Genomic DNA, 22,219 nt, shown 5'->3' with positions numbered 1-22,219 from the left:
CTCCCTCAGGGCAATGAAAAACAGATTTAGATGTTCTTGTTTATATTGTTGCTGCAGTCTTTTCCCTAGATGATCTCTTCTTTTCTGTCTGTATGTTCTGGATACCTTTGCTTTTCTGCTACAAGGACTTGTGCCAAGAGAAGACCCAAACAATGTAGTTAGTCTCCTCTGTGCCTCAGTCATGCAGACCCGTGTCCCTTGGTGCTGCCTTAAAGGATCCATGCAAGTGACTCAACCACCACTAAAAGGGTGTCCCTTTCTTGCTCTTTCTGCCTACCCAAGTGCACGCCGTTAAATCGTGAGCCCTGCAGCAGGTCTAGATCATGCTCCGCAGCTAAGTGGTAAGTAACCAAAGCTTCGAGTGTCCTGCTAACAGAGCGTCACCCAAGCATAATCCAGGCCCTGACTCAAATTGACAAGGACAGGCTGGCCTCTGAAATAATCTCTTTAAATAGCAGCAGCCATCTCTCGCACAGGCGCTTCCCTCCCGAGCCGGCGCTGGAGGGCTGCGTACAGCACGTCACCCACTGTTTCCCACCCAGGCATTGCAGGGCTGGCACTTCTCACAGGCAAGTGTGTCGCCTGCCTGCAGCCTCCCAGCTTTGCTTTGCACCAGGAATTACAATGAATTTTGCAGCACAGTTTCTCTACTCCAGGGTGTTAAAAAACAGAAGTCCCAGGGACCGCTCCAGGGAAGATGAAGACTACGATCCTTTCTGGCAAAGGTTGGAGAATATTGCTGTCTGACTTAGAGCTAGAGCGCTCCTTTCTCCCCTTCAGGGGTCATGGTCAGCCCTCGGGGTCCACCCAGGGCCAGGCCCATGGACATGACAACCTCTGGACCCCTCCTGCCTCCTTATGGTGTCGTAGTTGGAGTTTTGCTTCGCTTCGTTGTTTATTTAGTCACTGTGCTGTATAGGTAATACTTTCTTTTTCTTTTCCTTACTCTCTAAAAAAAAGAAAAAAAAAAATTTTTTTAAAATAATTTTCTGGTATCTCCCAGGGTTCTGTGGTTCAATTGCTCTTGGGGTCATCCACTGGGTGCACTGGGACTGTCAGTACTTTAAAAGTGTGGGGTTCAGCTTTTTCAGTTCTTCAGAGCACAGTATTAGAAACAACCCTGGACAAGCTGAGGGACTGCTGAAAACGTATCTTGGGATAGCCTGTATCAGATCCAGTTATTACAGATGTTCTGTGGTTGTCTTTGTTCTGGTGCTTATGGTCGTCTTGAACTCCTGTTTTCAGGCTTGGATGGTGCAGCAGGGAATTTGGGAGACGTCTAGTGCCCCTGCGCAGCACCCGTGTGGCATGGTCGTATTTGTACAGTCTCACTCTTAACCTTTTCCGTAGCTGTCTTCTGCCCTGGTTTCATTATCTGGACACCCCTAGCAAGACTACAACCTGGTGTTGCCAGATGTGGTATAAACAAGGGATGATTCTCACTTCTGCATCCTGCCACTTGTTACAGATGTTGGTAATATTTAAAACATAAATTTTTCAGTGAGCTCAATGCTGTTAATAAACCCTCATGGAACACCAAAGGGGAAGACAAAATCCTAGTTCTGCATTGAAAAAATGACTTCCCCAAAGTCATACGTGGTGTGACATGTTTTGCAGTGAATGGAGAATCTTAAACCAGCTCTTTCATCTCAGAACTGCCTTTTCCTCTCATTTGGGTTGCGTTATTAGCTCTTTATTGAAAGTGAATTGCGGATATGTGTTAATCACCAGAGAACCTCTAAATTCAGAATAGATTTAACTTAAAGAGGAAAAAAGTGTAATTACTTGAAGAGTGTTAATTGCCAAATTGTGTGCAGTGTTTGATAGTTATAATTTGACATTCATGGCTGTGAATGTCCTGCAAGAAGCGCTAAGGGAGATGGGACACGTGGAAGGTGACGAAGCAGAGGTAACGAAGAGGGGTGACCTTCTGAGTTCTTGCTTTCAGATGAGTTTTTCTCATGTTACCTATTTAGCAGCTGACACCTAGTTGCTATTGCCAGCAGTAAGCAATGACATTTCAGTAGTGTGTCTGGAAGACTAGCAGTGGATTATGACCGCAGACGAAGGCAAATATAGTACCAGGCTCAAGCTCTGGTAAATCTGAATTACTGAAAGTAAGGAGATATTTTATCAGAAGCGATAATGCAGCTTGGTTGTTCCCTGTGTGAACCTGAGCTTTCTTTACACTTGTTGCAGGTGTAACATCACACAGTTTTGTCAGCCCTGTATATGGTGAGTAGAGTTATAAATGCCTGCTCAATCTCAAGGCTTGGCTGTTATGTACCTGTTTATGCTGGATGGTCACAGTGCAAACATTCCCTAACATTTGTGTTGTACGGGCTGGTAACTAAGCCCTGATCTCTTAGTCTTTAAGACACTCTGATAAGTAGCCCTGCTATGAACTTCCTGCAGGAGTCTTAGGCTGGTCATTTGATCTGTCTGTACCCCAGTTTCTATCAATAAAGTTGAGCTAATATTTACTGAACTTGTCTTTCTGTTTAGGGGAAGATATTAGTGATTCCTGTATGATTTAGGAACAATCACTTTGCGGAGAGTTTGCCTATCATAGATGCATTCTACATTCCCATCCTCTAGTTGCTACTAGTTGGGGTGATACAGTCTTAGACTGGTGTTTCCAGATACTAGTGTTGTACAAAATAATGATAATTTGAGAAAGCAGTGTTTGAGTGCAGTATTGCCTTTGGTCTGTTTTGACTGTATTGTCGGAGTTGTAGTGTGTTCCTTCACCCTGCCTGGGGGAGTTTACTTGTCACCCTGTAGTCCTGCAGATGACACTCAGACACTATACAGTGCAGTAACCTGGAATTACTACCAGTGAAGATGACAGACGTTGTGATGCTTCTTGCTATTTATTTCTCAGCAAGCTCCAATGTTTCTATCACTTCTCTTTCAAAAAGACCTGCCTGCACAAGCTGCTGAGATGCTTTTAAGAATTGCTGCTATTGCAGCCTTCGGGTGTGTTTGGGGAGCGGGGGAAAAAGTAGAAGAGGACTGAGTGGGGTCAGCAGGGATTTTGCAGAAGGAGGGGAGCTCACAGGGGTTTGCGCTGCCAAAAGGAGTGGGGATGGAACAGATGTGTTTAGGAGATATTGGGAAAGGGGATTGCAACCAACGGGGAAGTATCAGAGGGATGCGGATGGCTCAGAGGAGACGAGGCTGGGGACATGGAATAAGAAGGATTAATGGAGCTGGGGAGGTGCTGGGTAAAAGAGGGATTTGGATGAAGGAAAGGGCCCTCTCCGTCATATCCTGGGATTACCTCTTTCTCGCTCCTTTGAGAGCAGATCCCAGCCCTAGTCACACCTCTGTCATGAACCAAGCAGACTGCTCCATGCAGCAGGCTGTGCTCCCTGCCTCACCCCCCAGGACACGACCCACCTCTGCTCAGCACTTTGAGGAATGAGGTAGGAGTGACTTTAAAGGGGTATTCTCAACTTGCAGCCATCAGATCTGAGACCACATATCCAGAAAGCAGATGACAAGTATCTTTAAAACTGTATCTTAGTTTAAAACTGTATCTTAGTCCTTTGCTCGGTGTCCTCCAGGGAAGTGTTCAGGGAGGCTGAAGAGGATGGCAGCATATAGACACAAGCTTCAGAAACCCCTGCACCCAAAACATTACAAAAGAAGAACATAAAAACATCCACATATAGAGAACATATGCGTATGTGTGTTGATGAGTTAACTATAGGCTAGCCCAAATTCATTGGGGTGGTTTGAAGAGGTATTCAAGCTTAACACTTTGTGAGTTTGCACTACGCCACTGATCAGTCCAAGTTAGACATTGCAGTATGAAATTATTTTCATGGTGTAGACCTATAAGGATGCTAAAATACACTACAGAACTTGTGCCATACTATCAGTACCTCTTCATGCTAAGTGTGTATCATTGTGAATGCAGATGATAAATAAAAACTGCTGTATAAACGACTAAGAAATGCTGAGTTTTCAGTCTTATACCGAAATTTCTTTGCTTCCTTTTGTGACACTTGGATTTCTATCTGTGAAGCAGCACAGTAACATGGGAATGTATGTCCATAATACTGACTTAATTTCTGCCTTACAACACGTTGTTGTGATCCATGCTGTAAAACTGCCCAGTGGGCCAAGTGCTGACGTGGGATACATCTGCAAATCAAAATGGCAACACTGAGTCAGACCAAGAGCAGTCTACTTCTGTCTTCTTTGTAGTGGTGGCCAGTAACAGAAGCTTAGAGAGAAAAAGAAAAAAAAAAAAAAAGCCAACCAAACAAGAACACCACCTAAGGTGCTTTCTCTCGTATCCTTTTGTGGAGTCTGCCAAGTGAGCGCCAAGGTGCTTCCTGAATCACAGATTGCTTCTTGACTGATGTGGTCACTATTAGACACACGTCCATATAGTTGCACGGTTCTTTTAGGAAACCATTTATACCATTTTCCTTCATAGCATCCCGAGGCAATGAGTTCTGTGAGCTAATTATTTTCTGTAAGAAGGGAACTTTTAAATTTTCAATCTGATACTTCCATATGATTTGTGTCTCTAACATTTATACTGGGAGAAACAGTGACTAATCCTTCCCAGTTTGCTATTTCCTGGACGTCCATGACTTTGCAGATTTTTTTGCTGCTTCAGTTTCAGAAGCTGAAAAGATCCAGTTATATCGGTTAAATTTGTTTGATCTGTTTCATGGATCCCAAGGAAAGCAATCTGCACGGGCTTCATCTGATGGGGACCTGTAATTGTCCCGTCATTGCAGGATAACTGCCTGGGCATTTCTTTCTCCTTGCAATGGGGGCAACAGTTGTCGTATTTAGGTATAGTGTGCACTACTACTGCATTTTATCTTCCAAAAATTATTTTTATTGTTTTATTAATTTCTTAGTTTATTAATATTGCTATTTTTCCAAAATTGTTTTCCCCAGTGCTATTTAACTTGATGAAAGTTATCAGTATATTCAGAATTGGAAACAGAAAAATTATGCATTCCACGTTGTTGCTTTTTATCATTCTAAGGGTACATATTGGCACACACTGTCTTTTCACTGGCTTTGAGACTTCAAACTATGTAAAGCTATCTGCTTAAACAAATGATATTTTTTCCTGTTCCTTAATTATTCATGGAATGTCTGCATATGGATGTTCTGTTTTCTTTTTTGCAGTTATGCTGAGAAGCTGTTCTTGAGAAAGTAGGTTTATAAACTGTATTTTCATGTTTGCTTTTACTAATCACTTTAAAGGTAAAATGTCCTAATTTATAACCATGTAACAATGCTTGCCAGCTGGATATTTGTTTTATGGCTGGAAATAAACAGACTTTTAAATGAAAACTTTCCTAGACATACTCTAAAAAAGGAAACGTGATCCATTTGAAAGGAGCAATGTTTTATAATGCTGGGGTTTGTATTTATACTGGCTCGGATTTTAATCTCGTTGGCATGATCGCTGGAACAGGGGCTATAATTTGTTACTGTGCATGAGGAGTCACGTGCAGTCTTTCTGTGAGCACTTGCATGCTTTGCTGCTTGCTTTGACTGCTCCTTCAACAGAAATTCATGCTGAGGTGATCGACACCAAGCATATGAACTGTGTTTGAGGAGAGAAATGCACCTGACCCAAAAGGGTTATTGCCTGTTTGTGTTGGATTTTCAAACCTCAACCCACTGTTTCACTTGGGAGTTTGAGAGCTCGCAGTGGGTCTGTGGTGCACGCCCAGGTGGTCTCAATAGGGAAAAATGTCATTCACTAACGTGAATGAAAAATACATACATAGAAGGAGAATAAAAATTCATCTGAAATAAATATGTACAATAACATGATGGTCATGAGGCTGCTGACCTTTCAGATGCAAATGTATGACAGCCGCCATATTAAATGTTGAGATGGTAGTGTTTAAGCTATGCTTTAAACCTATCTCAGACTTGAAAAGCCTACACATATTTTACGGATGTTTGACTTTTGTTCTTTTTTTCCAATAGTCATAAGGTGGTGTCTCCATCAGGGTCCTGGGCAGATACACACTGTTCATGAGAGCAGTGCTGCAGATCAAGGACTGAGAAGCTGATTTACTTCCCTCCCTAGTTCTGCCCAAAAAAATGAAATTCAAATGTAGGGCCAAAATTAGTATCCCTTTTTGGTCTTTCTATTTGCAGATAAAATTATTTGATGGCACTAGAGTGGTGGGGCATTACCCTGTAGTTTGTACTTTCTAGCAGAATCCTCATTCATCAGTGTCATCAGCGGAGTTTTTGTGCTCATCTTTGGCTGTTTGTTTGCTTGTTTGTTTTGTTTATTTTTTAAATGGACTTCTGCAATCAATTGTAATAAATGCAAGGAAAAAGCATGAATTTATATCCTATGTCAAATACCAGTCAGTAAAAAAAGAAAAGACCTAGAAAAATCAGATCCTTGATCTACCTGTATATTTTACCCTATGCTTACCCTTATAACCCATTGCCAATGTAAGAAATATCATTCATTGCTAGTGCTTGCTAAGAATTTTAGATAATATGTTTAGAGATAAGATACATACGTTCTTCTATTTTTTGGAGTGGTTATGGGCTACTGTGATATGGAAAATATTTTGGGGGGCAGGGGGAGTTAGGGAATGGACTCTTTAACAGGGATGTGGCCTCTTAGATGATGACAGCTGTTGTTTATGCCAGGGGCTGTTGCTGTAACAAGTTCACAGGGAGACAGTCTGATCTGATTCTCATCTTTGCATTAAGCTAACTAATATGCGTGAGAACTAACGCTGGAATCTTAACATCTGCTTAATGAAGTATTCCAAGCATCTAACCCCAAAGGAGCAGAAATGCAGGAAAGTATGGAACAGAGCTACTTGAAAAGCTATTTAAATTGAAGACAGAATGCCTGCTATTTGGGTGTATCAGCTTTAAGATACGATACTGGGAAAATATTTTAAATCACAAATGTCAACATAAATAAGTTACAAATGTGTAACTGCTTTATTTATCTCCTAAAATTATTGTTGATCTCATTAATTTTGGAGAGAGAAGACCTTGCTACAAAAATTTCTCTTTTTTCTCTCCTGTGAAGGATATACAGAATAATTGTTGCGACTGGTATATTGCTTGACCCTTTTATGTTGCCCATATTGTTATGCGAAGTCCTCAGTGGAACAATTGGAAGTGTAATACGAAGCAGAACTATTGGCACAAATTATTGGGACCACAAAGAAAATGGATGGCACTACCAAAAGTAAAGCAATTGCTCAAAAAGCAGCTGTTTCTAAATATTTTAAAATTGTTTTTGGAAATAATTACAATACATATTACAGTGCTGATCGCTGCTGTAAAACCAGGACACAAGACAATCGATGACTGTCAAGAGTGTGCGCTGCAGGTGTGGAAGAGCAGAGAAGCAGACGTCTTGTACACAACGTAGTGACATTTGTTGTTGCTATTAATAGTATGAGGCAATGCTCTGCAGCAGCTATTTGCCTTTTTTGATAAACCCGGAGTTGTATACAGCAAACACAATTCCAGTTATTCCAACATTTCTAGAAGCACTGAACTAGGGTCATTGCCGATTGAGACTGAGTACTGAGGAAGGTCTGGCTGCCCAGACAGCATAGGTTATATCTTGCTTATTTTCTTGGGAATGACAGTTTCCCAGTTTGTCCACATGTCCAGTTATCTGTGGCTTTTCTAAAAGCTGGCTGGTTACAGTAGCTTTAAATCCACCTACAAGATAACGTAACATGACAGTAATAATCCAGTCTGCCTGTGTGAGGCTTGCAAAGAGAAATTGAGATGTGCATCCTTCTTAAATGCTAAAACCAAGCTTTCCTAACAAGTTTTTTTTCAATTTGTTTTTAGGGATGACAATAAAATAAAGAATCAAGTTGCTCCGGCACTTTGTGATCTTCACTGTTGTAAGGGTGGGCCAATAAGAAATGGCCTTATTGGGCAGAAGCCACCCTCTATCAACCCTGAAAGACTGAAAGATTTTGGTGAGGAGGATTACCTGAATGGGGACGTGAAGACCTGGGAAATGAAGATAGTGAGCCGTAATGAGGAGTTACTTACAGATGCCGTTTCCCGCATCCCTCAGTCAAGCAGTAGGACCAGCCTGTCAAGCTGTAACAAGCTGATTCGATTTGAAGATATTAGTGCAGCAGCTTTCAAAATCCAGTGCGGTGTTCAGAAAACCCCCTGCATGGTAGGGAGTTTGTATGGCTTTGCATTCTCTCAGTATTTCTTTTGTTTTCTTTATGAAAGTTGATTGGAAATGAATGAAAAGTATTTGTGAGGTGCAGTAGATAGATCTGTGTAAGATGACTCGTTCATAATATTAATAGTCATTGTTAACTGTCAATAATAATTTTTTTTCTTACCTGTTTACACTAACCTAAACCCTCAGGTTTAGGTGACCTGCGTAAACAAAGGATAAACCACATTAGGCATAGACTTAATGCACTGTGGTATTATGCTCCTGGTGAAAAACTCTTACTACAAGGAACCTGAGTTGGAGACAGCAGACTATCAGTGTTTGGGTGAGCAGTCATGTGAGAGGGTCTGATTTGGAACCAACTTTCATGTTTGGAGAGTTTGAAGGTACAGATTTTCCTTCCTAGCCTGGCCAACCTGGCAAAGCTGAGTATGTTCTGTAACCAGGCAGTTCTCCCATGCGTGTCTTCAACAAAACAAGGACATTAAGAGATACACACACAAACATACGCACTTGTCCATCGGTCGAGGTGTGAAAATAACTGAGACACTCCCATGAATGTGCAAGCATTTTCTAAAGTGGAAGAGAAGTACAGTTGCAAGCTATTTAATTCGTAGTGTATTTCTACTGTTGGGAGCTCTTAATGGAGGCTACTGTAGGCACTCTGTGGCTAATCTCTGCTTTTCCCTGTGGTGGGTAAGAAGAGTGTCTTTGCCAAATGGCAGTTTGTAGCAGCAATCCCAAAACGCCCTGTAGAGGAAACCCTCCCTGTTGCTGGCCCAGGGCACCCTGCCAGCCTCACTGGCTGTGGGTTGTCTTTCTGGCCCACAGGGAAAGGACCTTGGTGTCTGAGCCACTGCTTGGGGTTAACAGTCCCTGGAGAAAAGTGGCTGGGTCTGCAAGGTGCAGCAGTTCTCCTGATTCCCAGATGGTGCCTCCTGATCCAGAGACATCATAACTACTTTCGGTGTTTTTTTTTAGCTTAGAGTTCCCAAAATAAGGATAGCTGTGGGTTTTTTTGTAGCATGCTGCTGAAGAAGTATGCCTCATGAGAAAGGGTGGGGATACAAGACTGTTTGGGGCTGTAAAGTGGCCCAAAAAATTTGCAGGGTAGTGTTGGCTGGAGTGCAGGGAATCAAATTGGATGCATTTTGTATTCATATCCTGCCTGTTAAGGGTGACTTGGGAGTAAACCATCCTGACAGCTGTACCTCGGTTTCCCTTCAGAGTGAAAAAGTTGGCTTGCTTGGGAAGGTGGTGGGGGAGTGAGGAAACACACGTGTAGCCTGGCTGACTGGGGGGCCAGGGATTGGGAGAACAGAGAAAGTGTGCCAAACTCCGCACGTTGCATCATTTGTCACCAAAACTCTCAGACCGTCATGCTTGAAGAGCACAGACAGTGCTCTAGACAGAGGTGTCAATCTTCTGCCTTTGTGGAGAGACTGTCCCAGGAAGAGAAGATTTGCATTTATTTTGCAGGTGGTGAGCACTGCGCTTCTCTGTCATATTCGTTAGATGGGTTTAATCTTACTGTACAAAGGTAGGTCTATGGGCAGGGAGAGTGAGAGTGTCATGGCTCTATTTGGTAAGCAGAACTAACTAGCTCTGTACCCTTTGGCAGCCTGGGTCATCCCTTGCCTGCAGATCTTGGCATCACGCACTTCTGCCAGACAGTTACAGCATCCTGTCTCTGTACATCTGCCAGGGTGAGACTGTGGGAACCTTGGCCATCTGGGTCATTGAGGGACCTCATTCATACCCTCAGCTCAGATGGATCAGACTGACAACTCAAAACCAGTAAAGTCCACCTTGGCCACATCCCCCGAGCAATCTACTAACTCCCAAGGTATGGCTCCTGCTCTGAAAATGAACCAACCAACACATCCTAATGCAGGATAAGGCAAGACTGCACGACTGAGTCCATGCTCCTCCTCACAAGTAGTTAAACACCAGTTCACACCAGGCAGCTTTGTTCCTCAGCTTAAACAGATCTTTTCTTTCGGGTGTCCCTGCAGATTTATGCAATGCGGTTGTATCCCCTTTCTGCATTTACTGTGCCAAGCTAAACAGGCTAAATTTCTTTAGTCTCTTTTTACGAACTATGCTTTTGTGGATGTTGTGTGTTGTACGTTGGACATGTTGTCTGTAGTCCTTAGGTAAGACCATGGTGACAAAAGGGAAAACTCACAGGCTGGTTCAATGAGTCTTACAAGGTCATGCAACTGGTCAGTACAGCTGAAAATAGCACTGACACCTCCTTTGTTAGAAGTAATTGCTATATTTAGGCTACATTAAAAAAAGTGCCTCAGTTAAAGGAAGCAGAAAAGCATAACCTAAAGAGTTAAAATGTTGAGTATCAAAATTAAAGAAAAATAATAATAATCTGAAGTACACCACTTCTGTGGTAAACAGTGACTTGATGACACACATTTTTAAATGTAGGAGACTTAGTAACTTTATAAAGTCACAGGATTCATATCCTTTAATCCTTTTTCTCATTGTTCACTCTGTTCACTCTAGTATCCAAGATGCTTTACAAAAGCAAAAGCGATAAAATTAGTGTGATATGTGAAGAACCAGTAAAGTCATATTTCTCGTCTACTGTTCTTGTTCTGTTTTGCATAGGCATTCTCCATAGATTAGGCTGTTTAGGATATAAACTATTATTACTCTACCAAGCACTTTCCCTTCTTTCAGTTCTGCAGCCAGATTTGCAAAGGAGCACCAAGTGGTAGCTCCTATTGCAGGATTTTCAGGAGTAAAATAGAGAATCTGGCCCCACCTATGGGTGAGGAACATTATATATACTTGTAAATCTGCTAAAGAGCTTTGAAACATTCATCTGAAGTATTTAGTTGAATTGTATACCTTAAAACAAGTATCTATTTCAGATATACTTAGTTTACATAGATTCACTTTGAAAGTCCCCCAGTCTGAAAAATATGTCTGTACATATTATTCTGTACATTTTACACCATATGCATGACACTGCCGGATACTGTTTGAGATAAATATTTAAAATATGGTCATGCTGTCTTTTAATCTATTTGTGACTTATCATAAATGAGGGCTTGAGCCCCTAAATCTCAGGGTCCTCATTTGCTTTGGCAGCCAATGGAAGAAATAGAGCCAATTACAAAACAGGGGTGCAGTAAGATTAGAGAACTGGAACCCACAGGCTTACTGCAGCTCTATTTCATAAGTTATTTTGTTTAAAACTCTTGGTTAAGATAATATCATCATGGAAAATTCATATGGCAATGCATGCTGTTAGTGTCTTACTAAAATAATAATAAGAAGAATGATGCACTTGGACACTACATCACATGTACTATGCTTGGTAATTCCTCTCAACTCTGAGGTCCTTTCTGTTCCAAACACTGACCAATTTCAAACAACTGCTGCTTACACTTGCAATCCTGGGAAATACATATTTTTAATTGTTTCCATCGTTCTTCAAATAAGAGACGTCTTTACTAATGTTGTACTTGCCTTAGGATGCACAAGGGACAATAGTGAATTAGTGGCAGAAATGATAGCAGAGTCATAATGAGACTCAAGAAGGAATTTTCTAACTGCTTTTGTATCTATTAGGATATAGCCTTATTTTTTGAGTGTTCCATATCCAGGTCTGGCAAGTGCTAAAATATCAGACCATAGGCTGGGGTTTTTTTAAAAAAAAATAATTGGAAATACTTATATTAATATCTGTATTTGAACAACAAAACAAACCAAAATACTATTTTCAGAATTCATAATGGAATGGGGTACATATTTCACTGCTATGAGTTAGAAAATCACTTCTATAAATCAGAAGATAATGGCAGGTAACAACAGGCTGTCATGTATTCCTAAAGAAACAAATTATAAAATTTACTTTTTAGAGCTCAAATGTAGCAGTTGAATGTATGCCTCACCAGGGAGCTGATGGGGTATGTAAAATTTTTCTTAGTTTTAAATACATCCCAATAACAACATTTCTATACTCCAGTATTCTAGGTTATCCAAGCAGTATGGAATGGACATCTACTTAAAGAAAGAGTTCCTCCAGTACACGGGATCTGTGAAAGAACGAGGTGTACTTTACCTTCTGACATCATTGCCTCAGGTATAACAGAATGCCATAGTTCAAAAAGAAGTAGATTAGTTCTGCTTCACAAAAATGGAGCAGAATTAAAGATAGTTTACTGTTAATGTCCATGGAATCACAGTGTTTCTTACATTTTGATCCATTGTGCTGAACAACATAGGTCTGCAGGTATCTGAAAGGAAAACACTCTTTATTTACACTTGGCCAATCTGCTAGTGAAATGCTTAAAAATATTCAAAGAAAATCTTGCAAAATGTAAATGTCAGTATTTTTCTGTGGCATTTAGAGGAAAGTGTTTGTGTGTGTACTATGCTTCCGACATGTCGAAACTACTAAGCTTTAAGTGATGATGAAATTGAGTTACTATGGGTGATGAGAAGGATTGATATCATCAGCTGATTTGGTAATACATTTCAGTATCATTACATGAATAACCTGTTAATCATTTATTGTAGGTTATTGAGTCTTTGCAGCAATAATAATTATAATTGGCATGATACAGCAGCCCAGAAACAGTGGTTTTTCCTACGCTTTTTGTATTAAAATGAACAAATCCTTCTATTAAAGGGGAACCTGGAATGAAATAATTTCACACAGACAGGGAAGAGCGGCCGGGTATCGGCTGTTCTAGGATCAGCTGGAGTTTTGCAGCTAATTCCGATTGAACAAGAACTGAACCCAGATGAGTACACGACCAGGGACTGACCTTTTGCTGTCTTAGCTCTGTGTTTAAGTCCTGAGATCACAACAGACATGCGTATATTGTACCATAATATGATCAACTAGTAGAGGAAAAGAAGGAAGTGAGACCATCAGAATGATCCAGGATCATATGGGACAACTTCATGACACTGTATAATGTGCAATAAGCAACCCTGTTTTTTTAGGATCAGCAAAGAAAGGGGGTGATCGTGGCTTCAGACAGTAACTTTTCCATGGCTGTTGCTTACCACGCCTCAGAGCTCCGTATTCCAGTGTTTGTCATCATGTCAACCAGCACATCCCCGGCCAGAGTGAAAATGTGCCGTGAGTACGGTGCCATGGTTATCTCCTATGGCACTACGGCTAAGGATTCCCAGACGCACGCAAGAAGGCTGGCGCAGGAGAATGGTTACCTCTACCTCGAAGAGTAAGTGGAAAGTCAGGCTATTAGTAAAAATAGATAAGATACTTGCACAGCTCTGCAAAAACAACTAGTTTCGTTAGAATTTGATCACATGTCATCAAAATGTTCCCACTACTTGGGGTATGGACAGTTACGTCTTCCCAGGCACAAATAGTGAATCTTTCTATAACAACTGGGGATGGAAACGCTCATCCTGCAAATTAGGCAAACTTCCCGATTAGGAGTTATATGGGCTAGTATGATAATGGGTATATGTTAACTCTTTGTGAACCTTGTCAGAAAGCATTAAGGTTAGCATTCATTTTTGGTCTCTCTGTTTGGAGTAAGGTGAGTAAAAGCTAATCTTTAATGCCAAGGGTTGAGTGGTGTAGTGTAGAGCAAGAGAAGGTTAATTCTGTAAAATTTTCACATATCTGGTGTGACTGACAAAACTGTGATTCTGCCTTGAAAAAAGATGATTGAGAGTCTACTTCACACATACATTTAAAGTAGCTAAGCATGAGTATAAATTTAAGTTCGAACTATTTGAGGTCATTGAACAAGTCAGTTGTAGTGAGAACATGATTAGAGTAAGACAGGCAAAAATACTTCGAACTGATCCATTCCCCCCCTTTTTTTTCCCTTTTCTCTCTGCAGTCTCTTCTACCTTTCCATTCCTTTTTTTTTTTTTTTGACCTTTTTTCAAGTAAGATTTCCAAAAGCACGGAGGGGTGAATCATTAGCATGAGGTAGCTGGCAGTCCCTCTGATGCACCAAGCTGGAATGTTATTCTTCCTCCCCATCACCACCTCTGTGTGGGCTTTGTCCACCACTTTGTGTTTGTACAGCACCTGCTGCAGTGAATGCCCGTTCCCCTTCGGCTCCCAGCCACTACTGTGTTAAGTGTGGTAGTAATGAGTAATGCTGCTTGGAAAGAGGACCCCAGAATAAGCAGAATTGAGAAAATCCTCATTTCTTTCCCAGTTGGTTAATTGGGAAGGCAATATTAACAACTGTACTCTTGAACTGCACTGTTAGCTCTGCCGAGAGCAAGTGACCCATGGGGCTGGTTGTTGTGCCTCATCTGTCACCGTGGGCACAGCCTTGTCCCAGACCGAGACTTTCAAAGAAACCCAAGGTAATAAGGTGCCCTAGGTCCCACTGAGTTTTAAACCCATTTAGGCTGTCTGTGAAAACCACAGCTTTCCATAACCTTGTGATTTCCAAATTTCTGTCAGCCTATTTTCAATCGATGTGTTTACTACCAGATGGCTTGCATCAGCTATCATGTTTGCACGTAAGAACTAGATTACTATATTGTAATTTAATGTTCAATCTTCCCCTCCTCTCCAGATAATTATTTGTGTTACATAAGGTAGGCATTCTCCAGGTTCATGAAGCTCCAGGGACAACACATGAAGGACTTCAGCATCTAGCATTGAGGCACTCTAAATGTACACGTTATGTTAATGATATCAAAGCAGTCTGATTCAATATATTTCCAGTTACAAGATACGGAGTTATGTAATCTGTTACTATGTTTAGTTAAAACGTCAGAGATGCAAGTTTTTACATTCTGGAGAAAAAAAAAATGAAAAAACATCCCACTACAGTTGTGAGCCTTTCACAATGTGATGCCTGAAATGTATTTTGTTAGGTGTAGCCTGGGAGAGCTTTCTCGGAGAGATGTATACATACATGGATAGCCAGTGTTCTGCAATATGTGTCTGACACACATTCATTGTCACTTGCCAAAGCCGTCTGTAAAACATCAGCTGATCTCTTGTGCTTTAGAATGGAACTTCTGAAATGTCATTTTATTTCAGTTTAATTCTAGCTTGCACAAAATCAGGAGCAATTTGGTCTCTGAATCTCCTTAACCAAAAATTCGTTCTTTCCTTCCTGAAGCAGACGTTACGTGACTGTCTTTGGTTTTACCTGCACAGGCAATGTCCCGTAATTGGGTGTGTCAATGTCAGTTCTTCCCATTTCTCGAGTGCAATTAAAATACTGTGTTATGAAAATGATCATGCAAGAGTTCAATTAAAGGAAGGAAATGTTTTAACCAACTGCAACTTCCTGTGAAATTCCAGGAAGGAAATGTGAGTTTTCAAGTTGGAATTCAATCATTAAGTCTATGTAGTTGCTGCCTAGGTGACGTGGCATTTTTAATAACTACAGATATTCAGGACCTCATTATAAATGTGAAGATCACCAATAAGTAACACAATACCTTTGGGATGATATGAGAAAGATTGATTTGTGAATCAGAGAGGTGAGAGTGCTACAGGTTGAATTGCACACCTTTCCTTAAGAGTGCAGGTTTACCTTGTCTAACTCCAAATACCGATCAGACCTGATCCTCATTCGTTTGTGACCTGGTTAGTCTGTTACTCCAGGGAGGGCAGATGACAGCTTTTGAGCTCCTGCTCAAAAAAAGCCTGCTAGCTGCCACGTCAATATTTCATTGGGAAACTGAAGCTTGAGAGCCCATTCTTTGGTTGCTGATGTATCACACCTTTCAGAAGGCAACTGACCAAGTTTCTAACTCTGACTCAAAAATGCTTATTTAAAGCTACAGTCTTTAGATTTATCTGCCCTTTCCTTGATTTTTTTTTTTTCCTTCAATGGCATACGATACTAGAAGAGAGATGTTTGCTTTCACAAAGCAAAAGTGATCAGTCACAGTGCAAATAAAATAACCCATTTTATTATAAAAAGCTGAAGGCTGATCAGTGAACTGGTGTTCTAACTAGATGTTAGCAAGGCAAACATGATTATCTGAAACATTCATCCAAACTGCTAGAAATCTTCATGCCCAGAGCAGCTTCCTTTGGACAGAATTTTCAGTTGTTAGTGACGTTTTATTCTTAAATTACACATCCCTGGTCCTCACTCATTTTTGCAGGTCCCCACGGTATCCCAAGTGACCATGGCAGGGGTAACTCTGCAAACTCAGTCCTGAATTTTATTCGCAAATAGGGCTCCAGAATTGTGAATTGGGCTCCAGAGACGAGTGACGTATTTTGTCAGTATCTTGATAAAGACAATAAATTCAAGAGTTCAATTACCCATCCCACTACAATCTCTTGCCTTCATCTTTAGCTGTGCTACAGGAGTGAAAGTTCATTCCTCCCATTCCTTCTTGTGTAGTTACACAGACTCTTGTCATGAGTAATTTGCTGTGTTTTGCTATGTACGTGAGGCAACTTCCCAACAGGGCCTTGGTCTCCACTTTGCAGACATTCTGTGTTCCTGTGCTGAGCCTCTCTGTGTGTGTCTAACAGTAATAAAAGCATAGACTCCTAGTACCCAAATGTCCTGGGTCAAGTACATCAAGTGGAGTCATTGGCTCTATAATTCCATTTGTTTATCCATTTGCCAGAAAAAGCAGAACATACAGGCATACAGACATCTCATTTTTTTGTTATATATCATTCTACATTTACATCATTGCTAACTTTTAAAAAGATAAAATGCAAAACAGCTTTTAGAAATAGATTCAAGGCAATTGTGTGACTGTACAGTGGACTTTTCTTCAATCTTTTGACTCTGTTTGTCCCTATTCTGCTCATTATATTACCTTTGCCTGAAAGCGTTTTACCAGCGAGTATTTTGGCACAACTAAATGCTTCTCTTACCCTTTCAGAGTCTTCCAGAGTAATGTGAAGGTATCAGATGTTGGACCTGGATTACGGAAATACTTAACTCTGTAGCAATCTGTTTGGTATTTGTGAGGTTGAACTCAGTGCTTAAGTTTCATGAAAATTCCCTTTTATCACAAACATTAAATTCCACTTATAGAGAAAGAGAAGGAGATTTCCTTTTGAGACTTTGCTTTTAGTTTGGACTGCAACACTTAGAGTTTATGAGGCTGAAGGAAGTGATGGCAGTGGAAACATTAATTCTGTCTTGCCAGCTCTGTAAACACCTCGTGCTGGTAACAACGGAGATACGTGCTCTTCAGCCTAAAGTCTCTTTAAAGGGCTTGTCAGCGGCACAAGTTTTCTCCCAGTAGGTAACAGCACACGATGCTCTGATGGCAGTGTCCTGTTGTATTACCTCCCTGCCTTGTTATGCTGGTGATTTACTCTCACATATATATTTTTCTGCTGAATGATGTCCTTAAAGTAGTAGATGGAGCTATTGCTGTGTTGACACCTGTGAATCCTGCTGAGCTGTGCCCTTCCTTCCCACAGGGAGGACAGTGCTGTGTACCTGTCGGGCCTGGGAACCATGGGGCTGGAGCTCTACGAGCAGGTGCCAAAGCTGGACGCGGTGATTTTCCCTGCGGGAGGCCACTGTGGCTTGCTGGCAGGGTCGGCTGCTGCGCTCAAACACCTCAACCCACACATTTCTGTCATTGTAAGTTGCCTTCCGCTTACAAAGTGTTGCATTTTGGCAGCTTTCGCCACAGCTGTTTTCAGAAGGCATGAGTGTCTGGCGGTTCACTGGCTGAGACTGCGTACGCTGGGGACAGGGACTATCTGATCCCATGCGCTTCATGTCCGAGAGCCTGGGAAACCTCCTGTCCCTTGGCTGCTTGGCTGGGTTAAGAAAAAATGTGGGAAGACCCTTCCAAAGCAAAAGAAATCTAGATCTGTGTTTTGAAATAATTTCTTTCAGGAAAAGTTTGGCCCTAAAGAAGCCACAGGATAAGTTTAGTGATAGCACAGTTGTTATGCAAATTGAAATTAATTGTCAATTTAAAGAGGAAACTCTGTGTAGCTTTTTTGGTGTCCACTTTGGTGGTGACTTGTGTTATGACTAGATCAATAAAAATTGGCTACACTTGTCTTCCCCAGGGAGTTGAATCTGAAAACTTCCCTGTATTGCAACAGTCCTTAAAGGCTGGCCACCCAACTGAAGACCAGGCTTGCAGCAATCATCACTTTTATGGAGGTAAGAAAACACATTATCCTTTTGGAGGTAAAATAAAGGTTATAACTGATTTCCCCAACTGTATTATTTTCTCACCAATTCAGTTCAAAAATATCTTAAACGAAATCTCTGAAGAGTCAGAATTTAATTCAAACTGTAAGAGCAACTTCTGCCACATTTCCTCCGCAACCAGCCTGGGGTGGAACACTATTTCTGGTGCATGTGAAATGTTCAGGTGAATACTTAGAAACAGGAGAATATTTATCTGACCATTGTGCTCACAAGCAGTAGTGTCAGTGGGAAAGCTCTTATGTAAAAAACTAATTTGTGAAAAGGCAGGAAAATGCAGTTCTTAAATATTTAGACTCACAAAATTGTTCACAGGACAACAGTGTTTATAAACAATACGGTTGTTTGCACATCATTTGCTCAAAAAGCTCAGCTGTTAAGCAATTTAAGAATATCCTGTTTACCTGATGTTCAAATCTCTGGAAGCTTCGGGTTAAACGGCAGATTTATAAACAAACACCTTCTTAACTCTCTTGGTAATCTCTGCCTGTCTCTGTACTCCTTTGCTAGCTGTCCTGCTGTAGCTGACAAACTTGGTGCCATGTTTGGTTCTTCTCTCCTCCAAGCCTCATTGAACAGTGAGAAGTGCTGGGCTGCAGGATCACTCTCACAGTGCAACTATGCCAGCGAAGAATCATAATTTCTTTAAAGGGGTCCAAAATGGCAAAATCTTTCTAAGATATTTGATCTTTTGTTACCAAACATATTTTTGTCATATAAAAAGAGTCAGCAATGTAAGATCATATAACAGCAGTGTACTGCTGTTAAGGGCACAAAACAGTCGGGACTTTCAAAAATATTGAGCTTGTCTAAAGCAGCCGGCTTCATATTTTTCTCTTTTGAAATCTACAGATGTGAGCGGACTTTGCTTTGGCAGCAATTCTTTGCAGCTGACTGGGAAACTCGTGGATAAAGTTGTTGCTGTGAGGTAGGTGAGGAAAAACAGTGAAATGAATAATACTGGATGAACATTGTTGTATATGAAAAATGTGCTGTACCGGCAGGGTATGGTGGTTCTTCATGTACAGTGGTGAGCGGGTTGGCAGAAGCTGCCATCGTGCACACTGTGAGAGCATGGTGCTGGTGGGGTGCCTTTCCTTCCAAGAGGGGCACTGGAGATACTGAACCCAATCCCATATATCACAGAATCACAGAATATCTCAAGTTGGAAGCTACCCATAAAGGATCATTGAGTCCAACTCCCTGCTCCTCACAGGACTACCTAAAATTACATCATATGACTAAGGGTGTCATCCAGAATGACCCCTATGGCCAAAACTTCACCTGCTGCTAGTATCTGGTCATGCTCTGGGTGTAAAACTTGTCCTTGTTGTGTTCTACGACACTTGAAGGCAGCCTTTGGCAAAACTCCCAAATCTTCACAGAAAGGCCGAGCTGTCAGAATATACTTACCACTAGGAATTAGCTAGCACAATGGTTCTAGTAAAAAATGCCATCCTGTCATTCAGTTAATAACAAGATGAACATTCACCCCCAGCAGCACAGCTTTCTGTAGCACCGCCTTGGGGTCATTGTACCTGGACAGAATCCAGTTATACATAAATGTATTGTCTTCTGCTTTTGGTAGTTCTTTTGTTTTGTTTTGACTCAACTCTCTTGCCTTCAGGGAGGAGGACGTCCTTGTTTCGATGCTGAGATTGCTGGAGTATGAGCGAGCCACAGTTGATGCAGAAGGGGCCATTGGACTCGCAGCGCTGGTTGCAGGGAAGCTGCCTGAGTTGAAGGGTAAAAGGTACGGCAGCTGTTGCAAACAGGGAACTGTGGCAAAGGCATGGGATTGGGTGCCTTGGTCGCGGGAAAAGAAGAGAAGCTACTTGTTTTATGAGTGACAAGACAGTTCCTGCTCCTGAACTGGCAATGGGCTTATCTGTGGTGTCTACTTCTGACCTGTGAGTGGTCTCTTCAGTCTGAAGACCATGTTGAACAAGACAAATATCAGCCTGGAGACCTGACAAATAGCGTCATTTTCCTGTAATCTCAAATGGTTGAGGGAAAGGCAGTTACACACAGCTCCATGAGGCATGGTAACAGCTGCCAGAACAGCATCCAGTTCTTGTCAGCCTGTGGCCTTGTCTCATTGCACTTCTGGAAATCAGCCCTGTCTGTAGCGGGACAGGAGCTAGGCTGTCCTCTGCAGTCACTCAGTGACACCTGCCTCCCAGCCCTGAGAACTCCTGCCCAAATAGTCAGTGGGATTATCCTTGTGCTTAGCATTAAACGTGTGGGTAAGCGCCTTCTTGCATCTGGGCTTGAGTACTCAGGAATTAAGTGGATTGAGCCTTGGCTTAGGACATAGTTCAGAATGTATTTAAACACACATGCACTCAAGACAAAATAAGAATTCCAATGCACAGCATTGTACCCTGAAATACTGCTGAGGCAATTCTTCAGAAGAGACTGACAGAGTACACCACAGAGCAGCCACACTTTTCATTTCAGTACAGCTAAAATAAAAGGGAAAATGCAAAGGTTTGGGTTTAAAGAGGCTGAGTTCAACTCCACAGAGAGAGATTACCATGAACTAACCCTGTGGATCTGTACTGACTCTTCAATTTTCACTTGCTCTTCACTCTTGCACTCATTTTGCAGGGTTGAGATGGATTTAATTAATGGTTACAGAAAGCTTTGAACATACATGTTGTCTAACCATTAAGAGGCTAAGACTCAGAACTTCCAGGTAAAAATTATGCCAGATTTTAAAAATATGAAACAGACCTAGAATTCTCCAGCTAATTATCCCTAGCAAAACTAAAATCTCCAGGAAATGCAAAATAAAAACTAAGTTTCAAGACCAACTAATGCAACCAGCATCGAGACTCCCACTGTCTACCCACAATTGATACAGAGAGCCAGGAGCCCCTCTGACATGCAACATGTATTTATTGAAGTGTGATCCTAGCAGATCTTAAGTTGATATTGAATACAGTGTCTGTGATTTAAGGTTCCTTTGCGCAGACAAGTGCTAATCAAAACCCCTATTTTTCTCTCCTTATTTTCAGAGTGGCAATTGTTATATGCAGTGGAAACGTAGAGTTACATTTGCTACAACAGTGCATAGCTCGTGCCCTGACCCTCGATAACAGAGTGTGCAGATTTTCCCTTGTGCTTCCTGACTGCCCAGGAGATACTTCAAAGCTACTGGAGATTTTGGCTCGGGAAGAAGCAAGGTAAATCAGACTAATAGTAGGGTAATATAATCACAGAACAGCACAAAGATTATTAGAGATTTGGACATGTTTCCAAATGTTCTCTGAAGGCAAGTCTGTAAGTAACTAATTAATCAAAGGGTTTTTTCTTGTTATATTTCAGAAAAACTTTCATTTCCTTCCTGTTTGTTCCAATGTGAAAGTACCTTTGCAGCATAGAATAAGTGTCTAATACAGAAAGAAACACAGATAGCTACTGTCCACACACAGAAACTATTTTACAATGGCAAAGGACTGTTGTGATCTCTAATTTATCCCTTATTTGATCTAGAGTTTTGGATATCAAACAAGAACGCACATTTGTGACATCTGAGCTCTTCACAGTTAAGGTAAGATGAGATGCAATTTCATTTTCTTTCCTAAATCATAGAATTGTTTGGGTTGGAAAAGATCATGGAGTCCAATTCTTAAGCTAGCACTGCCAAGTCCACCACTAAACCGTGTCCCTAAGCACCATATCTATACACGTCTTTTAAATACTTCCTGGGCAACCTGTTCCAATGCCTGACAACCCTTTCCGTGAAGACTTTTTTTCCTAATATCCAATCTGAACCTTCCTTGGTGCAACTTGAGGCCATTTCCTCTCGTCCTATCACTTGTACTCGGGAGAAGAGACCAACCCCCTCCATGCTCCAACCTCCTTTCAGGCAGTT

At 41.4% G+C, this 22,219-nt stretch overlaps 1 protein-coding gene across 4 annotated transcripts in view; it reads left to right on the top strand.

The window, feature by feature from the left end:
- The first annotated feature begins 512 nt into the window (after window positions 1-512).
- Window positions 513-22,219, top strand: part of LOC135990657 (L-threonine ammonia-lyase-like) — a 31,668-nt gene continuing 9,961 nt past the window's right edge. Inside the window, exons 1-12 of one of the 4 annotated variants that reach the window (XM_065638495.1) lie at window positions 513-725; window positions 2,200-2,235; window positions 5,164-5,190; window positions 7,843-8,185; window positions 12,186-12,302; window positions 13,172-13,413; window positions 17,589-17,754; window positions 18,195-18,291; window positions 19,192-19,267; window positions 19,967-20,092; window positions 21,360-21,527; window positions 21,838-21,895. In XM_065638495.1, coding sequence (XP_065494567.1) covers window positions 625-725; window positions 2,200-2,235; window positions 5,164-5,190; window positions 7,843-8,185; window positions 12,186-12,302; window positions 13,172-13,413; window positions 17,589-17,754; window positions 18,195-18,291; window positions 19,192-19,267; window positions 19,967-20,092; window positions 21,360-21,527; window positions 21,838-21,895 — 1,557 coding nt within the window. In that variant the 5' untranslated portion in view covers window positions 513-624. Of the gene's footprint in view, window positions 920-2,199; window positions 2,236-5,163; window positions 5,191-7,842; window positions 8,186-12,185; window positions 12,303-13,171; window positions 13,414-17,588; window positions 17,755-18,194; window positions 18,292-19,191; window positions 19,268-19,966; window positions 20,093-21,359; window positions 21,528-21,837; window positions 21,896-22,219 lie in introns of all 4 variants that reach the window. The other 3 variants (XM_065638493.1, XM_065638497.1, XM_065638496.1) reach the window with 3 other exon arrangements.

Source organism: Caloenas nicobarica, chromosome 7 (assembly GCF_036013445.1).
Source record: "Caloenas nicobarica isolate bCalNic1 chromosome 7, bCalNic1.hap1, whole genome shotgun sequence".
NCBI classification, from domain to species: Eukaryota; Metazoa; Chordata; class Aves; order Columbiformes; family Columbidae; genus Caloenas; species Caloenas nicobarica.
This window is presented reverse-complemented; position numbering and strand designations above follow the sequence as displayed.